The 26,213-nt window shown below is 37.2% G+C and overlaps 1 protein-coding gene across 1 annotated transcript in view; it reads right to left on the minus strand.

The window, feature by feature from the left end:
* LOC306768749 (transmembrane protein 132C) overlaps positions 1 to 26,213 on the minus strand; it is a gene marked incomplete at both ends in the record, with an annotated part of 172,219 nt that overhangs the window by 12,692 nt on the left and 133,314 nt on the right. The window contains 2 exons of the mRNA XM_079257173.1: positions 1,779 to 1,922; positions 24,400 to 24,589. Coding sequence (XP_079113299.1) covers positions 1,779 to 1,922; positions 24,400 to 24,589 — 334 coding nt within the window. The remainder of the gene's footprint in view (positions 1 to 1,778; positions 1,923 to 24,399; positions 24,590 to 26,213) is intronic.

The raw sequence follows: 26,213 nt of genomic DNA on the forward strand, positions 1-26,213 counted from the left end.
AAATCAGAGTAAAAAAGAGTCAAACCAAAGATGTCATCAAATGACTTCATTCAAAAACAAATTAATCTATTTTTTGCAATTCTGTTTGTATATTGTAATCATTAACTTAATCACCACCTCTTTACTGTTATATCTCTGAACAAAAGTGTTGCTTGTGTCATGTGAACAGCACTGAGGTAACGTCAGTCATGTCAAAGGAAAAAGTTGCTATAAATAAGGTTGAAGGCCAGCAACATCTATTATTCAGTTCTTCTTCTTTTTTCTTTTTTTTTTAACTATTTCATTAAATAAGTAGGGAAATATAGAACTGCATTTAACTTTCAACTGGATTTTATATCAACAAAAATCTCTTCTAATGCAGTCTGCAGGTAAGGGAAGGCTGAGTTACATGGTGTAAATATGGAGAAGTTCTCTTTTAAACAAACAAAATAAATCTGTGTAAAAGTCCATCAGGCCTGGCAAACCTTCTGTGCATCTCTATATATGTAGAGCAGGGGTGCTTAATTTGGTCCTATGAGGGACACAATCCAGCAGGTTTTCCACGTATTCCAGCTTCAACACACCTGAATCAAATGAAAAGGATCTAACGGCCGAACAGGTTCTGCACAATGACCCATTAATTTGAGTCAACTGCGTTGGAGCAAGGATACATGGAAAACTTGCGAGATTGTGGCCTTTGTTGGACCAAATTGTGTATCCCTTTTATAGAATAACTGATTATTTAAGTATTTTATCTAAGAGAAAAAAATCTTCATGCAATGTTTCTAACTTCTCAAACCCTTTTGGTTTAGATATTAATGCTTATATGTATTTCCTTCATTCAATAAATCTGTTCGATGCACACCTCACATGCGCAGCTTAAAATCTGGTTTAAGATGGGCATGTGAGGTCTGATCAGTTTAATTTAAAAAGAAAAAATAAAATCAAACAAAAAACCTCTTTGATTAGACACTTTAGATTTGGGTAGGTGTTTTTCTCCCTGAAAAATAAACTAATTATGCAGTGCACTGATGTGCAGAACGTCTTAATGCAACCATCCACAGTGGCATGAGAGAGAGACCACTTTAATCTTCAGAGTGTCTTTATTAACACCTCATTTTTATTTCCTCAGCTCTCTCTTTCAAGCCATCTGTAAATATACACCAATTTTTATTCAGCTTTTACTTTTAAATCCATCTGAATCATTGCTTATGTGTAGTAATATTAGCTGATTGCTCTAAAGCTTGAATCAAGATGGCATCGTCTGCACCACGAGAAGAATGAAGCACTTGACTTTTCTTTTATCACCAAAATACCATATGAAAACACACAAATCAAGTAACTTCTCTATTAAATTCATGAAATGAGTAACTAATCATGATGGCACTGCACAAATCATTTTGGAGGTTGTCACGCAAAAATAGATTAATGGCAAAAAGATAATTGACTGAAACTGAGTGATGTTCCAGACAGGCACACAGTAGTGCATAGTAGTACACTGCTGACAGGTTACCAGTCCATCACAGGCCAAACACAGACAGACTATTTTGAAAAGTAATTTATGTTTTGTTGTGAAAGCATCTGGTGCAAAGTCGTACATGCATTACGTGAGCGATCTCCAAACTCACTGTAGTGTGACAATACTAACGACTATTCTACATGGCAACAGCTTTGTTTGCTCCTGCAAGGTATGAGCCATCATTTAAATCATTCTGGTTATTACTATAAAACTGCCTAGTCAGAAGACAAATTGACATGGTCATGTGAAAGTAGTTTCTCAAAATGCATGCCTCACTAACCTTGATAACCTGATCATCTGTTGTCTTGCACTCCACTGATTCTGTGACATCTGATACTGCTCCATCTGTCCCGACAGTGACCACTTTCACTGGTACAGCTACTGTACGCCCAGAGAGGACAGCTGTGTTGAGGATCTCTGTGTCCTGGAAAGAAACAAAAAAAAAAAAGCACATTAGTGCAATGGTGCAAAGTGCTTTGAAATATTGAAACTGAGGCTGTTTGGTTTCTGTTACAGGAGGAAAAAACAACCTGAGGAACGCGTGACTTTCAAGTAAGGGCCCGTTCCAGAAAGGCTGTTATGAGGAGATTTGTGTTTGTTGATCCTGAGTAGAGGAAAAGTTAGGTTTTTACCTTCCAGAAAGAGAGATGAGTCTTACCCTGTGTCTGTTACCGTGGTAACTGACCATAAAGTAAAGTACATCGGTGACAGTTTACTTGAAGAAATCTTGAGTTTCTAACTGTCTCCTCTCACCAGTGATGGATTGTCTGTATCAATGTTATTATATATTATATGGAATGCTTTACGTAGTGAGGCGGTTTTCAGAGCTCGAACAGATGTGTTATCATTTCCTGATGAATATCTCATCAAACAGGGTTGTTTTGCAATCATGGAAACTCTTCAGCTATGCACAACATCACACACCATACATGCACTGTGGCATCACAGCAAGCTTTGTGCTGCAACACTGTTTTATTTTTTTTTATTTTTTAAAGAAACCTTACATTTTATATTAGCCCAACAGAACATTTTCCAAAGACAACGATATGTCAATGTCCTCATACATGCTGTTTCCCTTTCGGCTCGTCGCTCTGAAGGGGTCGCCACAGCGAATAATTGCTCGGGTGAATTGGCACGTTTTACGCTGGATACCCTTCCTGATGCAACCCTCTGCATTTATCCATGCTTAGGACTGGCCCTCAGAGGACAATCCTCCTTGGGCATGCAGCAGTGTGGGGGAGCAGGACTCGAATCGCTGACCACAAGGTCACTAGACAAGCAACTCTACCGCCTGAGCCACTGCCACCAAAGTCCTCATACATGTTTGAAATCATAATTCCATAAAAGCATGCAGGGAGGTGTTAGTTCTTCTGCCTGGCTCAGTATATCTTATCCAGTGAGACATATTCTATACATATGAGACATCTGGCATAACTTTATGGTGAAAAACTTTGAAAATCCTGTTGAACATGATGTTTTTCTTGCCTTCCGCCCTCTGACAGATGCCAGAAAGCAGAAAATTACACTACAGTAGTTTTGACAGATCGCATGGAAAATATTACTGAAAATTCATTTTTCATTGTTTTGTTACATTTTGTAAAAGGGCCAAATAAAGGCCTTTTATTTAAAAGAAGAATGTACAAAAATGCACTTTTCTTATCATTTTTTCATGGGACAGGCCTTAAAAGGTTAAAATGGCAAAAACTGATGACTCGGTTATCAAGGTTAGTGGTGGTCAGTGCATGTTGAGTTGCTACATTACCAGCTGTCAGTTTGGTTTCTGATTAGGCAGTTTTTTTTTTGTTTTTTTTTAGAAAAACCAGAATCAGAACCAGAAATGATGACTTGTAGTTAGCAGCAGCTTGGAAAACAGATTCTGTAGTTGTTAGCGTTGTCACACTACAGTGAGTTTGGAGACTGCTCACCATATGAGCAGAGTTAGAGATTAAATTAGGTACAGGACATTGCCCATGGACACAATCAGCTGATCTTTAGGGAATAAAAGCAACTCACGAGTGAGGCAAAAAGGCTTTATTGAACATTGTAGTTTGGTGTTTAGCCTCAGCTTCAATCACTCCTTGCACATGCATGCTTTTTAATCAATTGAATTTTGGAGTGAATGCTTAACAATATTTTCTCTTTTAACCAGAGCCCACAGGTGGATGCTGGAATGGCAAAGGGGCTAAAAGCAGAGGCAGGCAACATGCAGTGATCATGACAGCTGTACCACAGCAGCAGTTTTTTTCAACTATGAAGCAAACAGTGAATGAGGAAGTGTGCAACACACTGCCCAGATTAGATGGTATGTTTGAAATGTAACATGAACATGTGAGGCAGATCACATGAAATATAACACAGCAGCTCATGTTGTTGGCCTGAACAACCTGCAGGCATCACTTCATCTATAAACCTCCTTTCTGCCAATCAATTGCATTAAATGTTAAACAATAAGAATTTAAAGCTCTGAACTCATTTTTTTTTTTTTTTTTTTTTTTTTTTAATTTAACTTCAGTTTCAGTAAAAGTCTTTGTAAGCAGATCTGAGAGAAAAGTCTTGGTCCAGAATACTGTAGGAATTCAAAGATGAAAAACAAAGGAGTAAAAATTGCTCTATGTTTGGTTGCTGGTGTGTGCTTTTTTAAACCCCATGTTACAGAGGGCCCTGTCTTCTGCAATTATGGACAAAAGTTATCATCTGAGTCTCTACACATCAAGATCCCCTTTGAAATGTGTTCGAACACCCTGTCAAACTGATGAGCAGCTGTCAGCGGTGATTTTCACTACAATGGGGATGATGTAAAGCAAAGGTTTTGTTACATTAGAATTAAAGTCCAAATCATTTGTTTTTTTACAACTTTAAATAATGAAAAATGATCATCATAAGAAGCAGAGGTCTAGTTCAATTTGCTAAATTTACCCACAACCATTAACACAGAGAGTAGTGAAACAAAATTATATGTAGGAGCAGAACATTTTTTCTTGGTATGTACCTTTTTTTTTTTTTTTTTTTTTTTTTTTTGCTTTTTCAGGGTAAATATTCATAAAGCATACATTAAAATAAGACATATAATTTATTACTTCCAGTCATAAGCTATAAAATCAAAGGGGTGATGTCAGATAACAACATCTCTTTCTCTCTTGTTTTGTCCTTGTCAGAATTTCCTCCCTATCCACCACAATTAATATTTATCCGTATTCATTCACAGAATCCTGCCAGTGACAACCAATGCAGCCCTGGGCCTTAGAGGTCAGATTGCACTACATGTCTGTTTGGTCTAATCATGCTACTTTTGGATGTCCCATCTCAGCTGATGCTGGACCACATTTCACTGATCAGCTGACCAGATTTTGTGGATCCCCCTGTACAAACACAAAATGGTTTAGATTCACATATAGGACTTTGGTCATGCTTGAACAACTCAGTTTCTAGAGAAATTTAGATGACTTAACATTTTTTGCAAACATATTATTAACAGAAATAGATCATATGAGACAGTATGTCCATAGGACAGTTTCACTATCAGAAGAACATCGCCTCTTGTCACTTCTTTGTTCTCTAGATTTCAAGTTTCCTCAAATGTTTCAACATTAGGCCACAATAAACCATGTTTTAGTTTGTCATCTATTTGGAAATCACTTTCCAGGTGCAAAATTGCTATTTACTGCTTTTCGTAGATGGACATGGGGGAATAGTTAGAAAAAAAAAGTATCTGCTTATATGTGACAGTCTGATAGTAACAGCGAGCAACCAAGTGCACAAGTTTTGTTATTTTTTAAACATTTCCAACCTTGTCTGTTCTGTGTAGAAACATCATTGGCTAATATCTTGACTTAAGTGCTCGTTTAATGCTTTAACGATACAAAGATCAATGTTAAGTGTCTTATCAAACAAAAAACTCACCCAAAAACAGTTCTAAAAAGTGGTCTTAAAGTGAGTGAAAAAGAAGCCAATGTCCAATAGAAAGCTTATGAAATAAGTACCGAAAGCCTGGAGAACGTTTAGGACCACATAAAAGTCTGAAGCAAAATCCAAAATAAAATGAGAGGCAGACTGCCTTTGTAAGCAATTCTGAAGAGTAAAATTAGTCCTCTTTAGTAAATGGCTTCAAGTGAGTTACAGGATCAGGTTAAAGTCATTTCAGTCCTTTGTTACTATTCTGCAGAACTTGTTTCAAGTAAAAGAAAATGAAATGGTCATGATACGCTCCGCCAAATTGTAGTAATTTAAAAGATATCACAGACCCACTTGAGAGTGGATGGCCTTACAGAAGTGCAGAAAGACGATAATGAGATCAATTAAGACAACGTCTAGTAATCCTCTTGCTCTCAGCGTGTTGCTTGCACAGAGGATTTGCCGTAATAATTGATCCTGTTCGTGTTTCAGTTAGAAAATTCACGTAAATGTTAATGAAAAGAAAATGGATGAAGTTTGGCATCAGGCTCTGGTCCCGTTACTTCCTGGACAGATATTTTCTCAGCCAGGCAGCTTTGAGTGGCGATGTTTGATGGGTGGCATGTAAAGTATGAGACAGATCAGGGAAGCGGCAGAGAAGTTTGAGTTGCTTACCTCAACTACTGTAGGTTACTAGCGTGGTTTGTTTTTAACACAAAAACTATATAGAGGCCTAACCCTTTGAAAGGCAAAGGATCTCTGGTCTTAAGATTGCTCTTTGTTCATTGCAACGGTTGGTTTTCCATTTGCTTTGTTTCTTTGCCCTCTTGTTCTGTTTCTGACAAAAAAGACGTGCGATCAACAGCTCAACGGTAGATAAAAGAATTTCATGCCTTTTACAAAAAAGAATAGCAAAATTCCCTTTTATGTTCACCATACGCTGAAATAAAAAATGTAGACTGGTTTGTCAGCTGTTCAGCTGCTTGAGCAATACACCAAAAATAATTTTACCATCATCTTTTAAAGGTGTTACTAATAAAAGATGAGAAAGAGGATGAAAGCAAAACTAAATTTTTCTAAAGGCAGCAGTCAATGTAGCCTGAGCTTTGCTCTGACACCAGGAGTAATAAATAAATGTCACTTTTCTTCAACAGAGGTATGATTCAGTGTCTCTCAAATAAACAACATTCAATTCCTACGCTTCACTGAAATTCATGAGAACATACAACTTCCCCTTGAACTTCAGCTTTTAAAACACCCTTGCTACAATGTGTTCAGGTGATTTATATAGCTGTTTTATTTTTTCAATCAAATCTTACAAAAAAGCGGTCAACGACTTTATCATACATGCTTCTTAAATCGGTATATTTGTTAAAGTAGCCATCAGAGAAAAAAAACAAATGTTCCAAATAGCTATAAAGGAGACACACTTAGGTTTTGTGCCAAAGGGTAGCTTTTTATCTTGCTCCTTTGGTACAAAGCTGGAAAAAAAACACTTAGAGAGCAGAGAACTCCACCAAGAAGCTCATTTCTGCCCATATTGTGAAGAATTCTTTTAAATATTCCTGTGTCTACCATTCTTTCCAGATCATTCCAAACATGCAACATAATATAAGTTAAACTAAGACCCATTCTCTACAAAAAAAAAACAAAAAACAAACAAACAAAAAAAACAGCCTTGTGGTTTTTTTGCATAATGTAAATAAGCAGGCAAACAGACCTTTCCAGATCATTCCAAACATGCAACATAATATAAGTTAAACTAAGACCCATTCTCTACAAAAAAAAAAACAAAAAACAAACAAACAAAAAAAACAGCCTTGTGGTTTTTTTGCATAATGTAAATAAGCAGGCAAACAGACAGAAAAACTGATAAATGTGGTTAAAAATAACCTCCTTGGTGTGTGGCGGCGGGGGTAATGATTGAAAAGCAAATGAAAAAATAGTAACTTTTCTGATAACTTCAAACGACATTGACATATTGTATGTTATGAACCATCTGAGACCCTTTTTCCTAAACCCATTTATCATTGTCATTAGGCAAAAAAAAAAACAAAAAAAACCAGCTTTGCTATAATCACTATGCTGATGAAAAATAAGGATTAAAAAAAATAAAAAAAACTCATTGTGTTCTGTATTGCTTAGTGTAATGGAAAGTGTCTGTTTTTATTTAATGAGTCATTAGGATTGAAACAACATTTTCTAAGAGGTCTTAATGGGCTCCAGCTTCATGCATTGTGAAAACTGTCCACGCCACAAAGAGCTTGATATCAGGAAAGCTTAGATCTCATCTTCATGATGACAGCAAACAATTTCTTGAGTGAAATTTCGTTAAATTCAACAGGACAGCTTGTGAGAGGCACAGAAGGATTTTCATTTTTTCCCTGAAATTCACTGACCTCTCACTAGCCTGCCTAATACCCTCCTGGGGTTATGAATATAATGCATATCCTATTCAGGGAACACAACAGCAGATAAACTCTTATGTTTCCAAGTGGTTGTATTATTAGCTAATGTAGATACATGCTCGCCCACCCATGGATGTATGCACATGCAAACAACAATAACATTGACACACACACACACACACACACACACACACACACACACACACACACACACACACACACACCCTCGATGGCCAGCTAAAAAAAGAGGTATGGCCCCTCCTCATGCAAAATCTTTTCTTAACCACCTCTCATTGTGCAGTGCAGAGTGCCGGGCAAGGAAAGAGAAGAAAGACGATGAAAGACGGGAGAATCGATAAAAGGCCATTACACTTCTGTGCAGCTGGGTACAAGGGTGGAACGTGTGGGGGCTGATATGATTGAGGGTGAATCATGTGGTTCGGAGCAAACAACCTACAGAGGTCCTGCTTGATAAATAGTTAACAGTGTATGCAAGGACAATATCCGCTGTTGTTAAAACATCTAAAATATTTTCTACTGCAAGAACAGTAATAAGGTCAGTGTCTGAAAACAGTTCTGCATTTGTTACCCACTTTGCATGAGTGGAAATCAGAAAATCTTTTATATAACCTGCATTCTTTATTCCTAATGATACAAACCTTCACAATATATAATCTGCATGTGAACTTTCTTTGTGCAGGTAAGCAGATCTGCCCCCGCTGCAAACCATTCAGCCTTGTGATCTCACTGAGGGACCAAATGGAACGCATTGCTTGAAATTCTTGATGGGTGTTTCAGACAAAGAAAAAAAAACCTTTGAGCAAGTAGATGCAAATGTAAGATAAAAAAAAAACCCAACTCAAAATATACAATAATTCAGTTCTGCATTTGCATTGGATAGTTTCTTTTCAATGGGATTTTAGGTAGTTTAGTCATCAGAACTGTGGAGTCAATGGGCCCTCTTTGTGAGATGGTCAAAACTTTATTTACAGTTGTTTTCATTTCTTGGAAGAATCCCACACTAACAATACTGCCTCATTTTTACCAATATACATGATTTGTTCATAATTATTGTTGATTGGATTGTTCAAGGGATGCATGGTGGCATGGTGGTTAGCACTGTGGCCTCACAGCAAGAAGGTGCAATCCTCAGCTGGGGCAAGGCTTGGACAGTGGCTTTTCTGTGTAGAGTTTGCATGTTCTCCCTGTGTATGCATGGGTTCTCTCCGGGTTCTCTCCCACCATCCAAAGACATGCATGTTACGTTGATTGGTTACTCTAAATTGAGTGAGTGAGAGTGAGTGTGAGTGGTTTTTTGTCTCTGTGTGGCCCTGCGATGGACTGGTGAGCTGTCCAGGGTGTACCCTGCCTTTCGACAGCTGGAATAGGCTCTAGCTTCCCCGCGACCCTTCATCGGATCAGGCGGTTAGGATAATGAGTTAATGAATGGATTGTTCAACTTGAACACCAGAAACGGCTACTCCTAGCTGCTTTCTGTCCCAGTTTGATGGATTCTGTGAGTGGAATTCCGACAACACGATTAAACTACAAATATAAGTGGAAAGTCAAGTTAAAAGAAGTCATCCAAGTTATAAAAAGAAAAAAAAAAAAAAAACATTCAGTGAATGTGTTTTAGTGTGCTATATCTGGGATTATGGGGATTTTAATTGCAGGGAATTTGGAGATGTGAAATTGCACAATAAAACAATCAACACACACACAAAAAAAACACCCCTGAACACTCCAAAAATAAATCATTTCCAAATGTATGTCTCTTATTAAGAAACTGATGATGTAGACTGGCAGTACACATTTTGATAAGACATAGGTTGTTCTTTTATTTCCATTTAAGATCATCGTTCTTTATTGTACAGATGAAATTTTAATCAATATGACCATAAATCCACTGAGTCCTCAATGCTAAATAGGTCTAGCATTTTTCGACAGACAACAGTTAAGGGACTTACCATCCTGCTCCAGCTCACACCCAGGCGCCTCTCTGTCAGGCACTACCGGTTTGAAAAACAATCATACTGTCGTCATGCAAAAAACACCTTTTCATTAACTTCTACATTACCTAAAAGTTTGTGCTGTTAGTTAAAAATGTATAATCCTCAAATGCTTTGGACTGTCTACACTGCTTGGAAAATCATTAGTTAAAGTTCAGACATCCCTGTAGACTATTTATGGACAGAAAACCTTGAGAAAAACCAGTAAGATCATCACTGATGCATCACATGTGCTCCATTGAGAACACAAGCTGGTGCCCTCTGGCAGGAGGTTTGGAGTTCCTTGCTATAAATCGCCAGATTTAAAATCTCCTTTATTTCTGTGTGAAGCTGTTTAACACTAACACTTTTGTTTAGTTGGTATCTTTAATCGGTATCTTTCAGCAAGTTATGTCTTTTAATATTGCCTAAACATTAAATTAACTTTAATTACTTTTCTTTGTAATAAGGAATATAATTATTTATTATTATTATTATTATTATTTTTTTAAATTTTTTTTTCATTAGATAAAACTTGGAGACAAATTTCTCATCTGTTGGACAGAGAAGTTTTCAATTAATCAAAAAATCAAAAAGAAATTACAGTACTAGTAGTAAACATTTGAAAGGTCATCACAACTGGAAAATATTGTTCCTTCCAAAACAATCCAACATATCCACATTATTTGTGAAGCCTCCATTGCTACAGTGCACTCTGTAAAAGCACAAGGAGTGTGGCAGAGGACAGCCAGGAAGATAAGCAAAGCCTAATCCTATAGATCTATTTAAAGTAGTGAGAGGAGAGGAGGAAAACTCTAGGATTTGCTTAGCCTAAATCTGGGATATTGAACTCTGCTTAATACTTCAAATTTATTATTCAGTGGCTGAACAGATGTCTGACTAACAAATGAAACCTGAGATGGACAGTAGGCTTACAGGTCCTGCACTTGTGTTTGTGAATTTATAACGCTGCTGCGGCACTCTCGGCTATTTCATTCATATCAATTGTAAAAGAAAAAAACATATATCCCCTTCGGCATGTATACAGTCTTTCCCTGCCACTCACTGTCAACGGGACATTTCACAACCTATATAGCAAAAGATAAAATGAAAGCAGGGGCAGGGAATCAAAATCTCCAAGAATTTGATTTTTTTTTTCTTCTGACTTTTTCAGAAATAGCGATACAAGAACGAGGCAGAGCGGTGCACATACAATGTAATCTTTTTACAGTTAAAGCTTGGCAAAAAGGCACAGCAGCCAAGTTATTCAGCATTCTGATGCAGGACTCAGGAAGAAGCCAGAGCAAGGTGCTGATAACAGAAATGACAATGACTGCCACTAAGCTGGCAGAGGGAGGGAAATGCCTTTTTCCCCTCATATGTGAAAATGATATTGGTCACTTGAGGTGAAGCTGCTGAACTTACCAAATTATTAGGTAATATTTAATTATGTCCGTTGAGACAGACAGAGTTCTAAAATTATGTGTTTTTTTTAATTTTCTTAATACACAGACATGATATATTTTGCGAAAAAATAGGTTCAATTCAAGTAAACTGAGTATTTACAGTGCAGCTGTGAGCTCGTGTGTTTCTGCTGATTTACCTCAATTGGCAAGGTAGCTATGGTGGTAGTAGCAAATAATGAGTAGGGGCAATTTTAGGGCATTCTGCCATGATCAAGAGTAAGAAATACCACTATTGATTATTAAATCAGGGCCTGCAGTGATTTATACTCTCCTCATTAATTAGATATTGATTTATAACTTGTTGGGCTGGCAATCTGTTGGATTTTTTTTTTCCTTGTGTACTGTGAGCTCTAAATACTTTTAGTTAGATTAAATATTAAGACTCTTGTTTTTCCCGCCTCATGCTTTCTCACACAAACATTCGGAGAAGAAATACCAAAGTCAGCAGTGATAAATCGGCCAAACCCCGTTAAAGCTTGTATATACTGGTGACATCTCTTCTTCTAGGTGCTGTTTAATTAGAATAAACTAAAGAGCTCCAATGTGTTGTCTCCTGGACCCTGGCTGCTGATTTAAAAGACTCTCAAGCCAGACCGATGGGGGGGAAGGATTATGGAAGGAAAGCCAGCAAAAAATAAACAAACAAGCACAAGTGTCGGAATGGACAGGCCTAGCTTCAAAGTACAGTCTGACTCTCATGCATAGGGGTTGTGTCTTGAGCCCAGGAAAATACAGGAGAGACATGTTGTGAGGGGAGTAAAATAAAAGCTTTCTTTAGTGCCTGCTGTACAGATGATATGCACAGTGTGTGCCGCTTATCCAGCGAGTGTTGCTCTTTTCTGGAACTGCTTCATGCTCATAGTTCCACACACCACTGATGGCAAGACTCCAATTCTGACTTCAGAGCAGCTGTTGTGGAACAAATGAGGGTTATCAAATGAAGTTTGGTTGCAGTTTTCTTTGCGTAAAAGGGGGGATCGGGGGGTGGTAGCTGTTCTTGATGTATGCAGGACAGAGTCCAGCCAATGTAAATGAAGTTAAAAAAAAAGAGCTGCAGGCTGACTTTTTAATTCATATTGTGTGCAAACTGTTCCTTTAGATTAAACTGACCTTACCTTATATTATGACATCATGTAAAATACTGTAAAACACTGTAAAACAAACAAACAAACAAACAAAAAAAAAACATTTGGATAATGTTTTTCTCTAATGTTTTTCTGTCCTGGTGTCTGACAAAGAGCTCCTGATTGATATTTCTTAACAAATGATGAATCACTGTGTTTAATGTGAAAAGTTATGCTGGTAATGATGAAACAATCATGCAGACTCTTCACAACGTGAGGTGAGGGGAGGTCCTGAAATGTAAGCTTTTGCAAAAAATACAAAACACTGACAGAGTGTGAGTCTGATGTTCTGAAGTTTTCTGCGGCTTTTTTGTTGCCTTTTCATAGTATTAGTTCCATTCATACACTAGGTTATTATTTCATAATCAGAAATATGACACAAAAATGAAAATGGCATTAAAAATTGATCAAAAAGAGAAAAGCTAAAGAGAGAATTATTGTGGTCAAAATTCACAGTGGAAAGACAGAGCAGTAATTTCAAGGCCCATGTATACACAGGAGGAAATAATTAAAAAAAGCTATAAGGGGCATCATGGCTGCATGCAGATGGCATATTTCCTTGAAAATACTTAATATTCCACTGGACAGACTCGTTGCTCACTCTATTAGTGCTCCGTCAGTCCATTTCCAAATTTTGCTTTCGACAGTGAGACAGGATGACTGATGGCTGCTTGCTGCTGGCCAGACCAAATGTTATTATAGCACTATTCTGTGTCTATTTCGGATTTGGAAGCACAACCTTGTTTCAGCATCATTTCCTGCCACTATGCAGACCTGTGCGCGTTAAAAATGCGTTAAAAAAATTTACGGCGTTAAAAGAAATTTGGGAGGTTCAAACAATGCCCCTTCTGTGTGGAGTTTGCATGTTTTCCCCATGTATGTGTGTGTTCTCTCCAGGTACTCCTGGACCATTCATGGTCTTATTTTATGGGTCTGTAAAAGCAAAAGGAGAGCGACATTATTGGGTTTGAAATAGAGTTAGCTTCAGAAGCTGTGAATAAAATGCTAATGACAGCATCTGGGATGAACTGTAAAGAGCTTTGGGAGCAACACTGTCTGTCTTTTCTAATGACAGAACAGAAATTCTCAGCACTGCAAGACAGAGAGATCAAAAATTCATGGGGAGGATGCAGTAACAGCGGTGCACTCTTTCCGCTGGCAGGTCCTCAGCTCTTTTTTCAGTTCGTAACACAGCGTCTCTTCACATGTACCTAGTTGTGTTCTGAAAATGTTCAGCCTTTCGATTTTCTCTCATTCTTACCTTACTATCAGTCAAATGTGTATTTTAGCAAGAACATGGACATTTCCTTTGATAACTGAGCTGACAAAGTTCATCATATTGCAGTCATGACAGTATGAGGGCCTCTTCAAACTGTTAAAGCAAGATTGGAGTAGTACTTTATAAACTTAAAACAAACAAAAAAAAAAGCACATCATCTAAGCTAATCATGTAATCATCAAAAAATGAACCAAAATTTCACAGTTTTCAACACAGATCAACTGGTTCTCTATAATAACACTTTGGGTTATTTTTTTTTTATATTATCTTCCAATATTTTCCAAGTTTTCAATCTATTTGTCTTAATCTGTTTAAACATCTTGAAACAAATGAAAGATTTATATTAAACCTCAATGTTAAATTACTTCTTGAGACAAATGGTTTTTTTTTTCCTTTCTCTCTTTTTCCTTTCAAATGGTATTCATCATAGTTGAACTTGTTTAAAAAAAAAAAAAGTCCAATACAACAAGAAAAGGGAAAGTATTGAGAATCATTCACAAAATTATAAGAAAGATTGTTCGGTTTCATTATATACTGGGAAAATACATGAACTGAAAAGATATGCTTGGTTTCTATTGGTGCAGGATAATTTTATCCAGTAGTGAACTTTCTAGTTTTCTATTCTTTTCAACAATGACTGCAAACAACTGAGACATTCAAAATTCTAAGAAGGCATCCTGTAGCAACAGATGATATGGAAAGATTTCTTAAAAAGACCAAACCAAATCTCCCCACTTCCTTTCGTCACACATCTTCACAATTCCCCCATATCTCTCCCCGGTCTTGTCTTTGTGATCTTTCACACTCAACTTCTCCCTGGCGGCGCCATTAACACAGTTGTCGCAATTTCAGTTATTTTAGAGTACAATTTTCTGCAGTTGTCAAATTTAACAACAGAGAGAGAAAAAAAAGAAAAGGAAAAAGACACAAGCTTTTCCTTTCATGTTTGGCAGAAAGGTGTGCTGTGTGTGTGCTGTGCATGCATATGCTCCTCTGTGGGAGTGTAGGCCAGAAGGGATCATAGGGAGATGAGAGTTTTATCGAACAGGGGCGTCTGGAATTCTGTACACAGTCGAGTACCACTGAGTGCCAGGGATGATGTCTGCCTACACATACTGAGGTCAACTATACCACAGATTTGAATTAAAATATTTTTTCACCACAACTTTACTGAAATTTATTCATTACCGGGGTCTTGTAGGTTTGTATATACTATCAAGGCATGTGCGACCTTTAAGGGTACAAGCTAGTGACTTACTATTAATCCCATTCACTACGAAGAAGAAATTTTATTTCCAGATATCTTTTCAATTCAGGATTTCTGAAGCAGGTCTGCATAAGATATTATTAAAATGCATGGTTTTGGTTTGGTGTTTGTACCACTGCAGCAACAATCTGTGCATAAACTTGTTTTACAACAAAGGCGAAGATATCAGTGTTAAATACTTTAATCTAAATGACCATATTGATGCGCGCTGCATGAAAATGCTCACAGCCCAGATAGTGCCACTTTAAATGTGGATTTTCCAGAAGATATCAAACATGATTAATCAACATTTATGGAAAGCAAAGTTATATTCAAATGACAAAAAGCTTTAATTATAACAAAAACTCTGTTTTCTGTTGTCCTAATGTATTTCACCTGACAAACAGTAACAACAGAAATTCAATATTGTCTATAAGGAATGTCAATTGCAACCAAATAACTATAGTCGTGAAGTCTAGCTTGTGCAAAGTGGTTGATTTTAAAATACTTAATTAAACATAAAGCCCACAAATACAGGTCATTAACCCTTTAAGACCCAGCCCACGTAAAAATAGTGAGAAAAACTTCAATTAACTGAAAATTGGGGTCTTTATTAGACTTTCTGACAAAATTCTAACTTTTTTTCTTTTTTTCTTTTGTTGTGGGTGGGGGTGGGGGGTGAAGTATTTATAGTGTAATCTTCTACTTTCTGGTAGTGATTAGGGGGCAGAATACTGGTATGAGTATTTAAAATGATACCAAATGTCTCTGAAACAGTATCAAAATGATATGTTTATCACAATCAGGTTAAGTATAATGTGCAGACTGAAGGGGCATGATGCTGCATCTGTTAGCACAATAGTATAACACCAGAAGATACCTGGTTTGAGTTTGTGCTAGAGCTTTTCTTTATCTTAGCCCCCACTGTGTGTTTTCTTTAGTTGCTTTACTTTCCTCATATTGCAATTTTGTGAGTGTGAATGGTTTAACGTCTCTCTGGACCATTCTCATTTCCAGTTTCTTACACATACTGATGCCTGGTAAAGAGAGCTCTCCAAGTAATTTTCTATTGCAAAAGGTTTTGGTTTTTTTCATCTTTCTTTTAGCTGTCTTTGCTCTACCTCTGTATTAGTTTTTGCTTATTAAAAGTACTTCATGAAACTTTGGGAAGCTCAGCAAATATTCAACATTTAAAAGTTATGCATTGAGTCTAAACTCTGCATTTAAAACTATCCAAGTAGGCTACTAAATGTCAGTATGTAATGAGCTGTGTGCTCAAGGCAGGATAGATGTACCTCTTTGCCATCTGTGTCCTGTGTGCAGGAATGAAGGCAGAGAGGGGGGGTCAAGTTGATGAACGACTGACACACCTATGAGCCGGACTGTTATTTGTAAAGGTGAGGCAGCACAGCCTGCTCTAATGAAGTTCCCAAAATAGGTAAGAACATCCCAATAATGCAGTGAATTTATTTCCCAGTTGAAGTGTTGGGTCTGTGTTAGCAAAGACATGCATTTAGTGTGAAAACCATTTGAGAAAGTACCTTAAAGGCTGTTTCCTTTTGGACAGATATGGCAAAATGCCTTGTGAAAAAGGTGTGTTAAGCCTGTAATACACTCAGATGTTGGCTGCTGCTCCTCCCATGACAGATGAGATAAATTCCTGTTGTGATCAGGATTAAGCACCTATATGATGGATGGATGGATGGATGGATGGATGGAATATTACAATATGACTGTGATTCTGATTACATGTCACATCTTCCAACCTTGAATATTCAAAATTTTCTGCGAATACTGCAATGTTCAGCATGACCAGCCAGAAAAAAAAATCCCATTCATTTGCTGGTCAATAAATGCATCATGCATGCAGTGAGCCAGGCTCATTCACCACCAAGCTGTCATCTAAATGGAAGTTTTTGGGGGAGGGAGGAATAAAGAATGAAAAGTGAAAGTTTGAAATTTTTAATACCTGCAATTTGCAAATAAAACTGAAAGCAGCAACAACCAAAATATTTCTGCCAACAAATTAAATAAACATTTAAACAGCAAAAATTGCTGACCATGCACAAATTTGTAAAACCAACAACAGCTAAGTGGCTGAAATTGAAGCTCGTGAGAAACACAATGCTGGTCATACTCAGCAACCTCTGCTGTACGTCAGTCATACTGTAGAAGTGATGTAAAGCTGAGGTAGGTAATCTTGCTCAGAGACTTTTTTTTTTTTTTACCCCGGGGTAAAGTGGTTCCTCGTCCTAATAGTAGTCTATACATTTTGTAATCATGAACAATAAGAAATATAGTTGAACCCCTCAGTTTACTGTAAATCTGTAGAAAATCTGACTAATCCAAACGTTCAGGGTGAAATGAAGTTGTTCATTTCTTATATTCTTTAAACTTAATCTCCCGGCTCACCTCCTGCCCCTCCCGCAGCACATACCTGATCGCTACGCCTGGCATATAAATAGTGTGTTAGGATCATAGACTGTATATAAAGAGATGGACAGAGCCTCGGTGACGTCACCCATAGGTTTCTGAAGAGCTGAATTGAAGCTCGGTGGGCGGTTTCTACTGTCGCCATGTTGGCAGCGTCATGCTCGTCGTCTCACCCGGAAAATACAAATATGGGCAAAGAGGTGGAGCTGAGAGGGGAGCCGTGAGCGTCATGGCAGATGATTGACATCGAGCAAACTCCGAGCTTTCTGTAGCTAAAAGCTAACTAAGCTAACCCCGAGATAACAGGAGCTAACCAGCAGGTAACCAACAGGTAACCAGAGGTAAGCAGGCTAAAGCTAAGTCACGTTATTAACCGGCTAAAAACTGCGGCTGTTCTACGTTCTTCTTACTTGAAGCCGGAGATCGGTACCTGTCAATCAAAAGGACCCACCCCTAAATATGCCAAACTCGGAGATTAAATTACTTTTAAACAAGTGAGTTAGAAAAAAATTCACTCCCCCCACAGTTGTCATGAAGGTAAACCTATAAACCTAAAATGGATTTTTGAATCAGGCTGTAAACATGTTTATTTCTGCTGTGAAGTTGGTCTTTTTAACATGGGAGTCTATGGGGATTTACTCTGTTTTGGAGCCCCTAGTGGATGAAGGGGGGACTGCAGTTTTATGCACTTCCGCATAGGCTCCACTTTTAACCGCCGGAGGTTGCCGCTTGGTTAGGATGTGTTAAGAAGGATTTCCCCAACCTAGCTCAGTTTATTTGCATCCTCCCGCTAAACAGCCGAAAAAGATAAAAAATTATTTGTGGAAAAAACTGCAAATGAAAAAGCATTGGATCACGCAAGGAGCAGAACCAAAGGGGGAGGAGACAAGACAGAGGGCCACTTTCAAATCTTGCTAGATTAAAGAACAAATCCATAATAATGAAAATCATGGACTCTCTAGTCCTGAACGATCAGAAATTTACCATCATCAGTTTCTTTAGAAAGTGGAAACATTACCTCAGCTTACAGCACACATACTGAGCTGGACACATTGGGAAGTATACTTCATCTTTTCAGTCGTGAATCACCAACATAATGCAGTGAAAGTTCATGAAGGGCTTGAAGGCTTTTGCCTTTTCTTTCTTTCTTTATTATTTATTTATTTATTGGCTCTTAACCTTTTAAATGAACAAATAACTAAAAGCTTATCACTTTAAATCCCACGGTAAATTTTCTCTAATTTAAGACAGCTAAAAAAAAAAAGAAAGAAAAAGAGAAAAATTCACAAAGTCATTCTCATAATACAATTACCAATCAGAAGACATTTGCTTATTCATATACATTTGAATAGTTGAAAATAAATTATAATTAACTTCTTGGTCAGCAAGTTGAGTGCCTTTTTAACAGTTTATAGACTATCAAAGTAAAAACATTAACAGTGCTTTTTGGTATTTGGCCACCAAATAGTATTTATTTTGTCATGTTTTCACAGTTGATGTGAGTAAAAACACTGGATGTTGCTGGATTTAAGTTAGAGACAAGAGAAAAATCAATAAATAAAGTACATGTCAGCCTGCTAACACAGTACAAGATGCTTCTCAGTATGAATAGAATGACATGTATTTGTCATGAACCATCCACTCCTCTGCTTTGGCATGCTTTCTCATCTAAATAGTTTACTTCATGACAACATATGCGTGGTCCCAGAGCAGCTGCTCTAAAAGCAGGAAAATGTTTATACTAGGTCTCCTGTGTTGATGCACTGAGCAGTGTGTGGCTGGATTAAAGTAGATTGTGACGTGTGCTGTACCAAACATTTGAATCAAGTAAGTGAGTTAGCAGGTATAAATGTAGGTTATGGCATTCATTCAGTTTTCACTTTGGTAGCCATATGCTGAAGCAGTCTGCTGAATTTCTGCTTCATCGTGTCACAAGCGGAAAAATTAGACTCATGAGCAGATGCAGGTACCTGAATAAAAAAAAAAATTGTGAAAGTGACTGAGACCTCCAGCATGCTATCTGGTTTAGAATTTGACAGACAGAATTAACAGAATTATAAGATATAGTCTCGTGTGTTTCTGCTTTGCTCTTTTACACCTCAGTTTTCAGTCTTTATAGTGGGGAAAAGAAAAAAAAAACTAGAGTAAGGACTTTAATGCCCTAACCCTCCAAGACCAGACTAAAAGTAAAACGTGCAACGCAGCAACTGGCTGATCTCGACCTGGTTTACTGTCACATATTAATGCATGGATGGAAACATATAAAAAGGTAAAAGTATTATAGCATGTTGTAAACTTTAAATTAAAAAGAAGCTGGAGCTGCTAGTTGAAATACTTAAAATGACCCTTTAACTTTAGGTTTGCACATTTTGGCCAATGATAATTTTCTATTTTTTTTTTTCAACTGTTTTGAACTGAAATGCGAATAGACTTTTTTTTTCCCCAGACAAAGCTATCACTAGAGTTTGCAATATTATAATCTGGGTCTATTATTAGGTTCAGTTGTACACTAAAATTCATAAAAAAACAGCTTTTTGGGGCAACTGTTATGTGATTGAAAATATGATTTAACAAGATCAAATAATTAGGAAGCATCTAATTCTATTTTTCATTCAGTCCCACACCTTAATAAAACACAAATAAAAAGAAAAGCCAACAAAACTAACAAAACTGGTGTTTAAGAACATAAGATATAGTGTATGTTTAACTGACTTCTCCTTCCACTAAATTTGACATTTTTGTGTTATACAACTTAATGCCATCTTTATGTCTTCTTTTTCAGCATACCATTGTCTAAACAGTTTAGGGTTAAATGCTAAATGTCACAGCAGAACAAGTAAGTTATATGAAATACAGCATTAATACGAGTATGTTCACATGTCATGTGCCAAAGGAAAGGAAAAAATAACCATTTTTAAACATCTGTCCTTACAAAACTGTTTAAAAAAAGAAACAAAGATGAAAGAAAAAAGAAAGAAAGAAAACTGTACTAGAAATAATTTCTTAGTCCATGTGGTATCAGGTGACATTTATATTTATTTTATGCTTTTTTTGCCTTAAATTTCCATCTCAGTAAGTAGTTGGATTTATTTCAGTGAATTCAGCCGATCCAACTTATTTCAGTTTAAACAACAAAAGTTGAACAAATTTCTTTTCAAGAGCATAAATTTATAATAGGTAAGTATTACAATTCACAGAGTAGATTGTATTTTTTTAAAACTTTTTATATATATAGGTTTGGCAGTTTGGTGCCAATCAAAGCCTTATTTTCTAGAAATATATTCATAACATGTAACGTTTGCTCTAAATGAGACTGTGACAAGCACATGTCATGTGTAGCTATGACAACAGAGGGAGTTTACAGTGTGGGATATTTCTATTAAATATAAATTTATCTGAAATCCCAAAAGAAATCTTCCTATAACAACAAAATATTTGGTCCTTCTTGTTTTAAATTAATTGTTCTGTTTGTTTTCTTTCAATAAATGTACCATGTCAAACTGCATTTATATTCATGTTGTCCCTTTTTGCAGAGAAATATAATATTGCCAAAAGGTACGGACGCAGTATGACTATATTTTGCTTTGCATATATTTCAGGTGGAGAAATTGTGCCCACAGTTATAACAAGATCTTAGATCTAAAAGATTTTCTTAATCATCATCGCTGTATAACTCAAGAATTAAATGTGATGACTCGTTTTGTAAAAACAGAAGTTTAGAACTTCTGAAGAAAAGTTTTTAAAATTGAGAAGTCAAATAGCGCTTTTTTTTAACTTCCCAACTGAACAGTTGATCAACGTCACAATTATTGCCTTTGTAATAACAAGAAACCAACTGAGTCACAGAGGACTAAATTACAGACTACTAATCAGCAACATGTCTACTTATTTTCAAATCTGGTAATATTTCTATTTGCTCATATTCTACTTCTTTATCACTGAAATGAGCTGGTTCTATCAGCGCTTGCAGATCAGGGTATTTAAAGTCTCATCACAGAACTGGGTTGTTGTATTTAAGCTTTATGTGTAAATCTGGCCAATAAGAGCTCATTGTCTTATAAATTACACAAATATGATAATATCAAAATGAAATACTTTGACTACCTTGACTTGTTGATCCCAATAATCTAGGTGTCACATGATGGGCAAGAGCAATAACACAAGAGGAGCAAACAGCATTACTGCTCTGCTGAGAAGCCAGGGCTCAAGCTTGTTAGATGACACCGGGGAAGAAATGGGGACATCCTGGACAGACTGCGAGTTTGTCACAAGAAGGCAGACCAAAGTTAAACCACACCAAACAGTGATTGAAAATTTCTGCAAGTGGAAAGCGAAGATGAAAAAAAAAGAATCCCACACCAAACTTAAAACCCTTAAAACCCCAAAAATCTAACAAGTCACCATTTCATCCACACCACCTTGCTAAACCTGAAGGACCAAACGGTTTGCTACACACAACTGGAATTAACCATCTATCGCCAACCTCTTACACAAAATAGGACTTAATTGAAGTGCTACAACAAAGAAGACTCTCTTGTTTTGATTTTGATGCATCATCATCATCGGTTCCTTCTTACAGATGTCCATTTGGTCTTGTGATCACCTCTAATGCCAGATGAGAAGTAAAGCACATTCTTCAGGTAACTGAAATATTGGACTCATTTGACACCATTTGTGCTGTATTTCTAAATAGGGAGAAAATACACCGATATGAGGAGACAACCCCCCCCCCCCCTGCAACCATGTAACTTAATTTCTCTGACGGAAGCCTGCTAATAAGCGTTAGCTGCTTCCAGAGTCCCACAGGCCAAAAGGGCCGATCCAGGCTCCTTCAGCTTGCTGCTATCTATCACTGCTAGTGTCCAGAAATGAGTTTGGGGATTCACACCGTGACAGGCACAGACAACCTCATGAAAACAGCTCCGCATTGCATGACACAGCATCCATGTTTTCTCACTCCTCCTCGACTGCACCGCTTTGCACAGAGAGTTAAAGCAAGTGCACCTCGTTACGTACATAACGTGAGCTACGTGCTACGTCATACGTTGCACACTTGGCGACTTTATCGCTAAATCTAGTGACTTTTTTTTGTGAAAAGTGACTAGCGACAAATCTAGCGACTTTTACAGGAGTTATTGGAGACTTTCCTGGTGTTTTGGCGACTGACTTTAAAGCGCATATTGTAAAGTTATTGTCAGAACGAGAGTCTCTCCCCGTCCTAAAGCACTCAGTCGCTCCGGCTGCAGCTGCAGCCAGTCAGAGGAGCAGAGAGGACACCTGCACGACTCCACCTACAGTCACAATGAACAACAAAATCCGCCACTGATCCCACTGTGGATTACAGAGTGGGATGTAAATTACAAAGTTTTTCACGTCACGCAAAAATAATGAATTCTATTTGATTACATTCACAGCCTCTGTCACTTACTCACCTCATCCACTGTGTGTGTGACACAAGCATATTTATCTAGCTCGTCATGTCTCTAGAAAGTACAGAAAGGAGTGGGAATCAAATCCTGAATTAAAAGCTGGCTGAAGCCGTTTATTGGAGACGATACGAGGACATTCTGCCTGTATTACAAGACTGATTTATACGGTAAACTCTGCGATTAAAAAAAATACACGACAACTCAAAAACGTATCCATAAAGCAAAGCCTTATAATAGTTCATCATTTGAAAAGTCCCCCCCTAGAGCACCTATTTTAATACGTTGCATTTATTACATCATGAAAAGTCACTTTATTTTGTTTTAAAATGACATGTTTCTGCCACTGCTTTAACTGTTCAATAAATGCGGTTTTGCTTCAGTTTGCTTCGTAACAATTTCAAGCTTTTGGCATGAATGTCTAAAATCAGCACATCTTAATGCAGTATGAGCAATTATGTTTTAATGGAGACACAAAATCATCTTACTGATGTGATTGTATGCACCAAAGCATTCATTCAAGGCTAAGGTAAATATCGACATATATATATCGTATATCGTGACAGGCCATAAAAATATCGGGATATTACTAAAAGGTCATATCGCCCAGCCCTAGTTAGACTAGACTGGGGATGTATAAAAACTATATTGTACTTCATGCCTCTGATTTACCTGTGTATTTACTGGACATTTTCCTGGCTCAATTTGAAATTTTTGCAGAGATCCTTTTATCTGCTTAGTTGTCCATGTTATAATTTAAATGCAGACTCCAGTGTGAAATGTCTGTGGTCCTAAAGTGACCCAGAAAAGATGATGTGACATCACATGCAGGCCGCTGTGTTTACAGAAGTGACATTTGATAGTGGTATGTTGACATCTTCTGGTGCAGAATTGTGACGACTGTCTCACCTCAGTGTCAGAGGTGAATGAAATGTGATTGAGATTACTTTGGGAAACATAGTTATGCTTACTGTCCCCTCATTTCTGTTTCTAACAGCCGATCATAATAAAACCCGCAAAGACCACACACTGACTCATTATTCAAGTGTGCAACAATCATATGTATCTTACTTAGAACAAGAGGTTATAATTCATGTTTTAATTTTAAAATTTACCTTCTGATGTTTGACATTTTAATATCACTGTAAAGCACTTGGAATCACCCCATCACTGACTTGCGCTATACAAAAAAAACTTACCATACTTTACCTAATGTTGGATGAAAATAAAGTTGAATATTCTTTCACATCACATTCAGAACTGATAATGGTAAAGAGTGATGGTGTAAACACTGATGGGCTCTCTGACCACCCAAAACTTTCACATACCACTGATGACTTGTTTACCGCCAATTTGTCACATTGTTCAAAACTGAGTCACGCAACCGCACAACGATCCTGCATACATCAGCATTTAAAGGAACCATGTCAGAGCTGTGCCTAAACCAAGACAATGTAAAAAACTCTCAAAAGTAAACCACTTCATGCTGTTTCTGCAAGCACACACATTTCTTTTCCCTTTTTTTTTTCATATCACAAAAGTGTCATCGATCTGAACATGAAAGAAGACTTAAAACTTTTATAAAAAAAAAAAAAAAAAAAAAAAAAAAAAAAGAACCTCATTCATTCATTGTCACTCACCATGGCCAGTGGAACGATTCCACCCAGATCATGTGGTGCCAGTCTGATAAGAGTCTGCACTTCACTGGTCAGGGTGCGGGTGAGTGGATACTCCACCTGCCATGTCACCTCCCTGTTCCCCTGAGTCATCATCAGTCCGTTCACTTCCAAGTCTACCTGCAGCACTCGCTGATAGCCCACTGCTTCAACTCTGCAAAGGAGAAAGCGAGAAGACGTGTGTCAGAGGTGGACTTAAAAAGAGGAGAGCAAGAAATGAAAGTAAAGCCCAACGAATAAGACAAAACTATATAAGGTCAGTGTAAAAATAGATGGGAAACAATAAAGAAAAAAACAAAGTAAAAAGGAAGGATAACACAGAAAAAAAACCGTGTTGAACAATTTTTAGATTAACTGGCTTAACAAAAACATGTCACATAAGTGCTTTAAGAGGAACTAATTGCATTGTAGTACTTTATGTTGATACCCTTTGGTGTATTTGCTATTTTACTTAATATATAAACAATGTACATTTCGTGAAAAATCGGATCTGAATTTAATCACGGCACCATCACTATTCATTCTCAGATGCATCCAGAACCCTCGCGTTGGCCCAGAAAAAAAAAAAAAAAGAAAAAGCAATTTATTTTTTTCCATTGCAAGAGCTTCTGTAGCGCAAATTGCCAGGGCCAGACAAATGATTTTCCCTCAGCTGATGGAAATGCAAACAAAGCCGGAAAACAATGAATGCAAAATAATATCATCCAAACTTATTTGATTTGCTGAATGCTTGGTTTGATCAAGCCGCTGCCTCCCCCTTAGGTGTCAAAGTCAAAACATCATACAACACCTTTTCCAATAACCAAATGCAGAAATACAGCACAAAGTGTCTCTGAAAATTACAATTCATGCATGGGGATGGAGAGGTGACTCACAGAGGTAAACATTAATACTGGAAACACAGCTGCTTTGGATGGAAGTGAAAACAAAAGTTGAAAAAAATTCAAAGATCTTTTGTTATTTAGAGAAGAAACTGTTGTAGTGATATTTTAAAATTAAAGCCATTTCTAATATATTTCCTTCCATTTTTATTTTTTTGTCCAAAACTGTGTTTGTTGTTTGGGTGTCGCACAATTAACAAGCATGGAGAAAGCTCAGCTTGAAAAGGAAGAGGCGAACGTTGGGGCGGGAAAAAGATGCAAGGTTTTCCTTGAACACATTTTGGGCAAGCCTGCATTTAAGTCTCCCCCAACTCCCTCGTATGTTCACACTTCACACGCTAGCCTCACTTCAAAGTGCAGATTTAAGGATGCACTGTTAATGAAAAGGGTAAGGGAAACAGTCTTGGAGGCTGAAAATCAGTGTGCTTGATGCAAATAGCAATTCTAGGTCAGTCAGAAAAGCTTTTTAGTTTCAGTTGGTAATGTTTTAAATTATTATTAATATGTTTGCAAGGAGTTTAGGTTTGGTGTGATCACAGCGGGATGTTGGAGTGAATTTTGCCACACAGTTCATGCTGCAGAATTCCACCTGACCATGGAAATTTTTTACAAGCATACTGATGTGGATAGTGGCGGTGGCTCTTTGTGCATGGATGAACATATTCCCAGCAAGATGAAAGAAAGAAATGCGGATTAAAAAAAAAAATTAAAAATAATTAAAACATTTTTACAGTGAAATAACATGGTGAAAATAAATATTTTTCCATTGCTTTTGTTGCTAAATCCTATTAAACCAACAATGGAATTATCCTGCTAATAGAACTTTTTTCCCTGTGCCATAGATTGCTTTGTTTCTGTGAAACAATCATGAATAGCTGAGCTAAGAACACACCAGAG

This window comes from Telmatherina bonti, assembly GCF_933228915.1.
Source record: "Telmatherina bonti genome assembly, chromosome: 17".
Lineage (NCBI taxonomy): Eukaryota > Metazoa > Chordata > Actinopteri > Atheriniformes > Telmatherinidae > Telmatherina > Telmatherina bonti.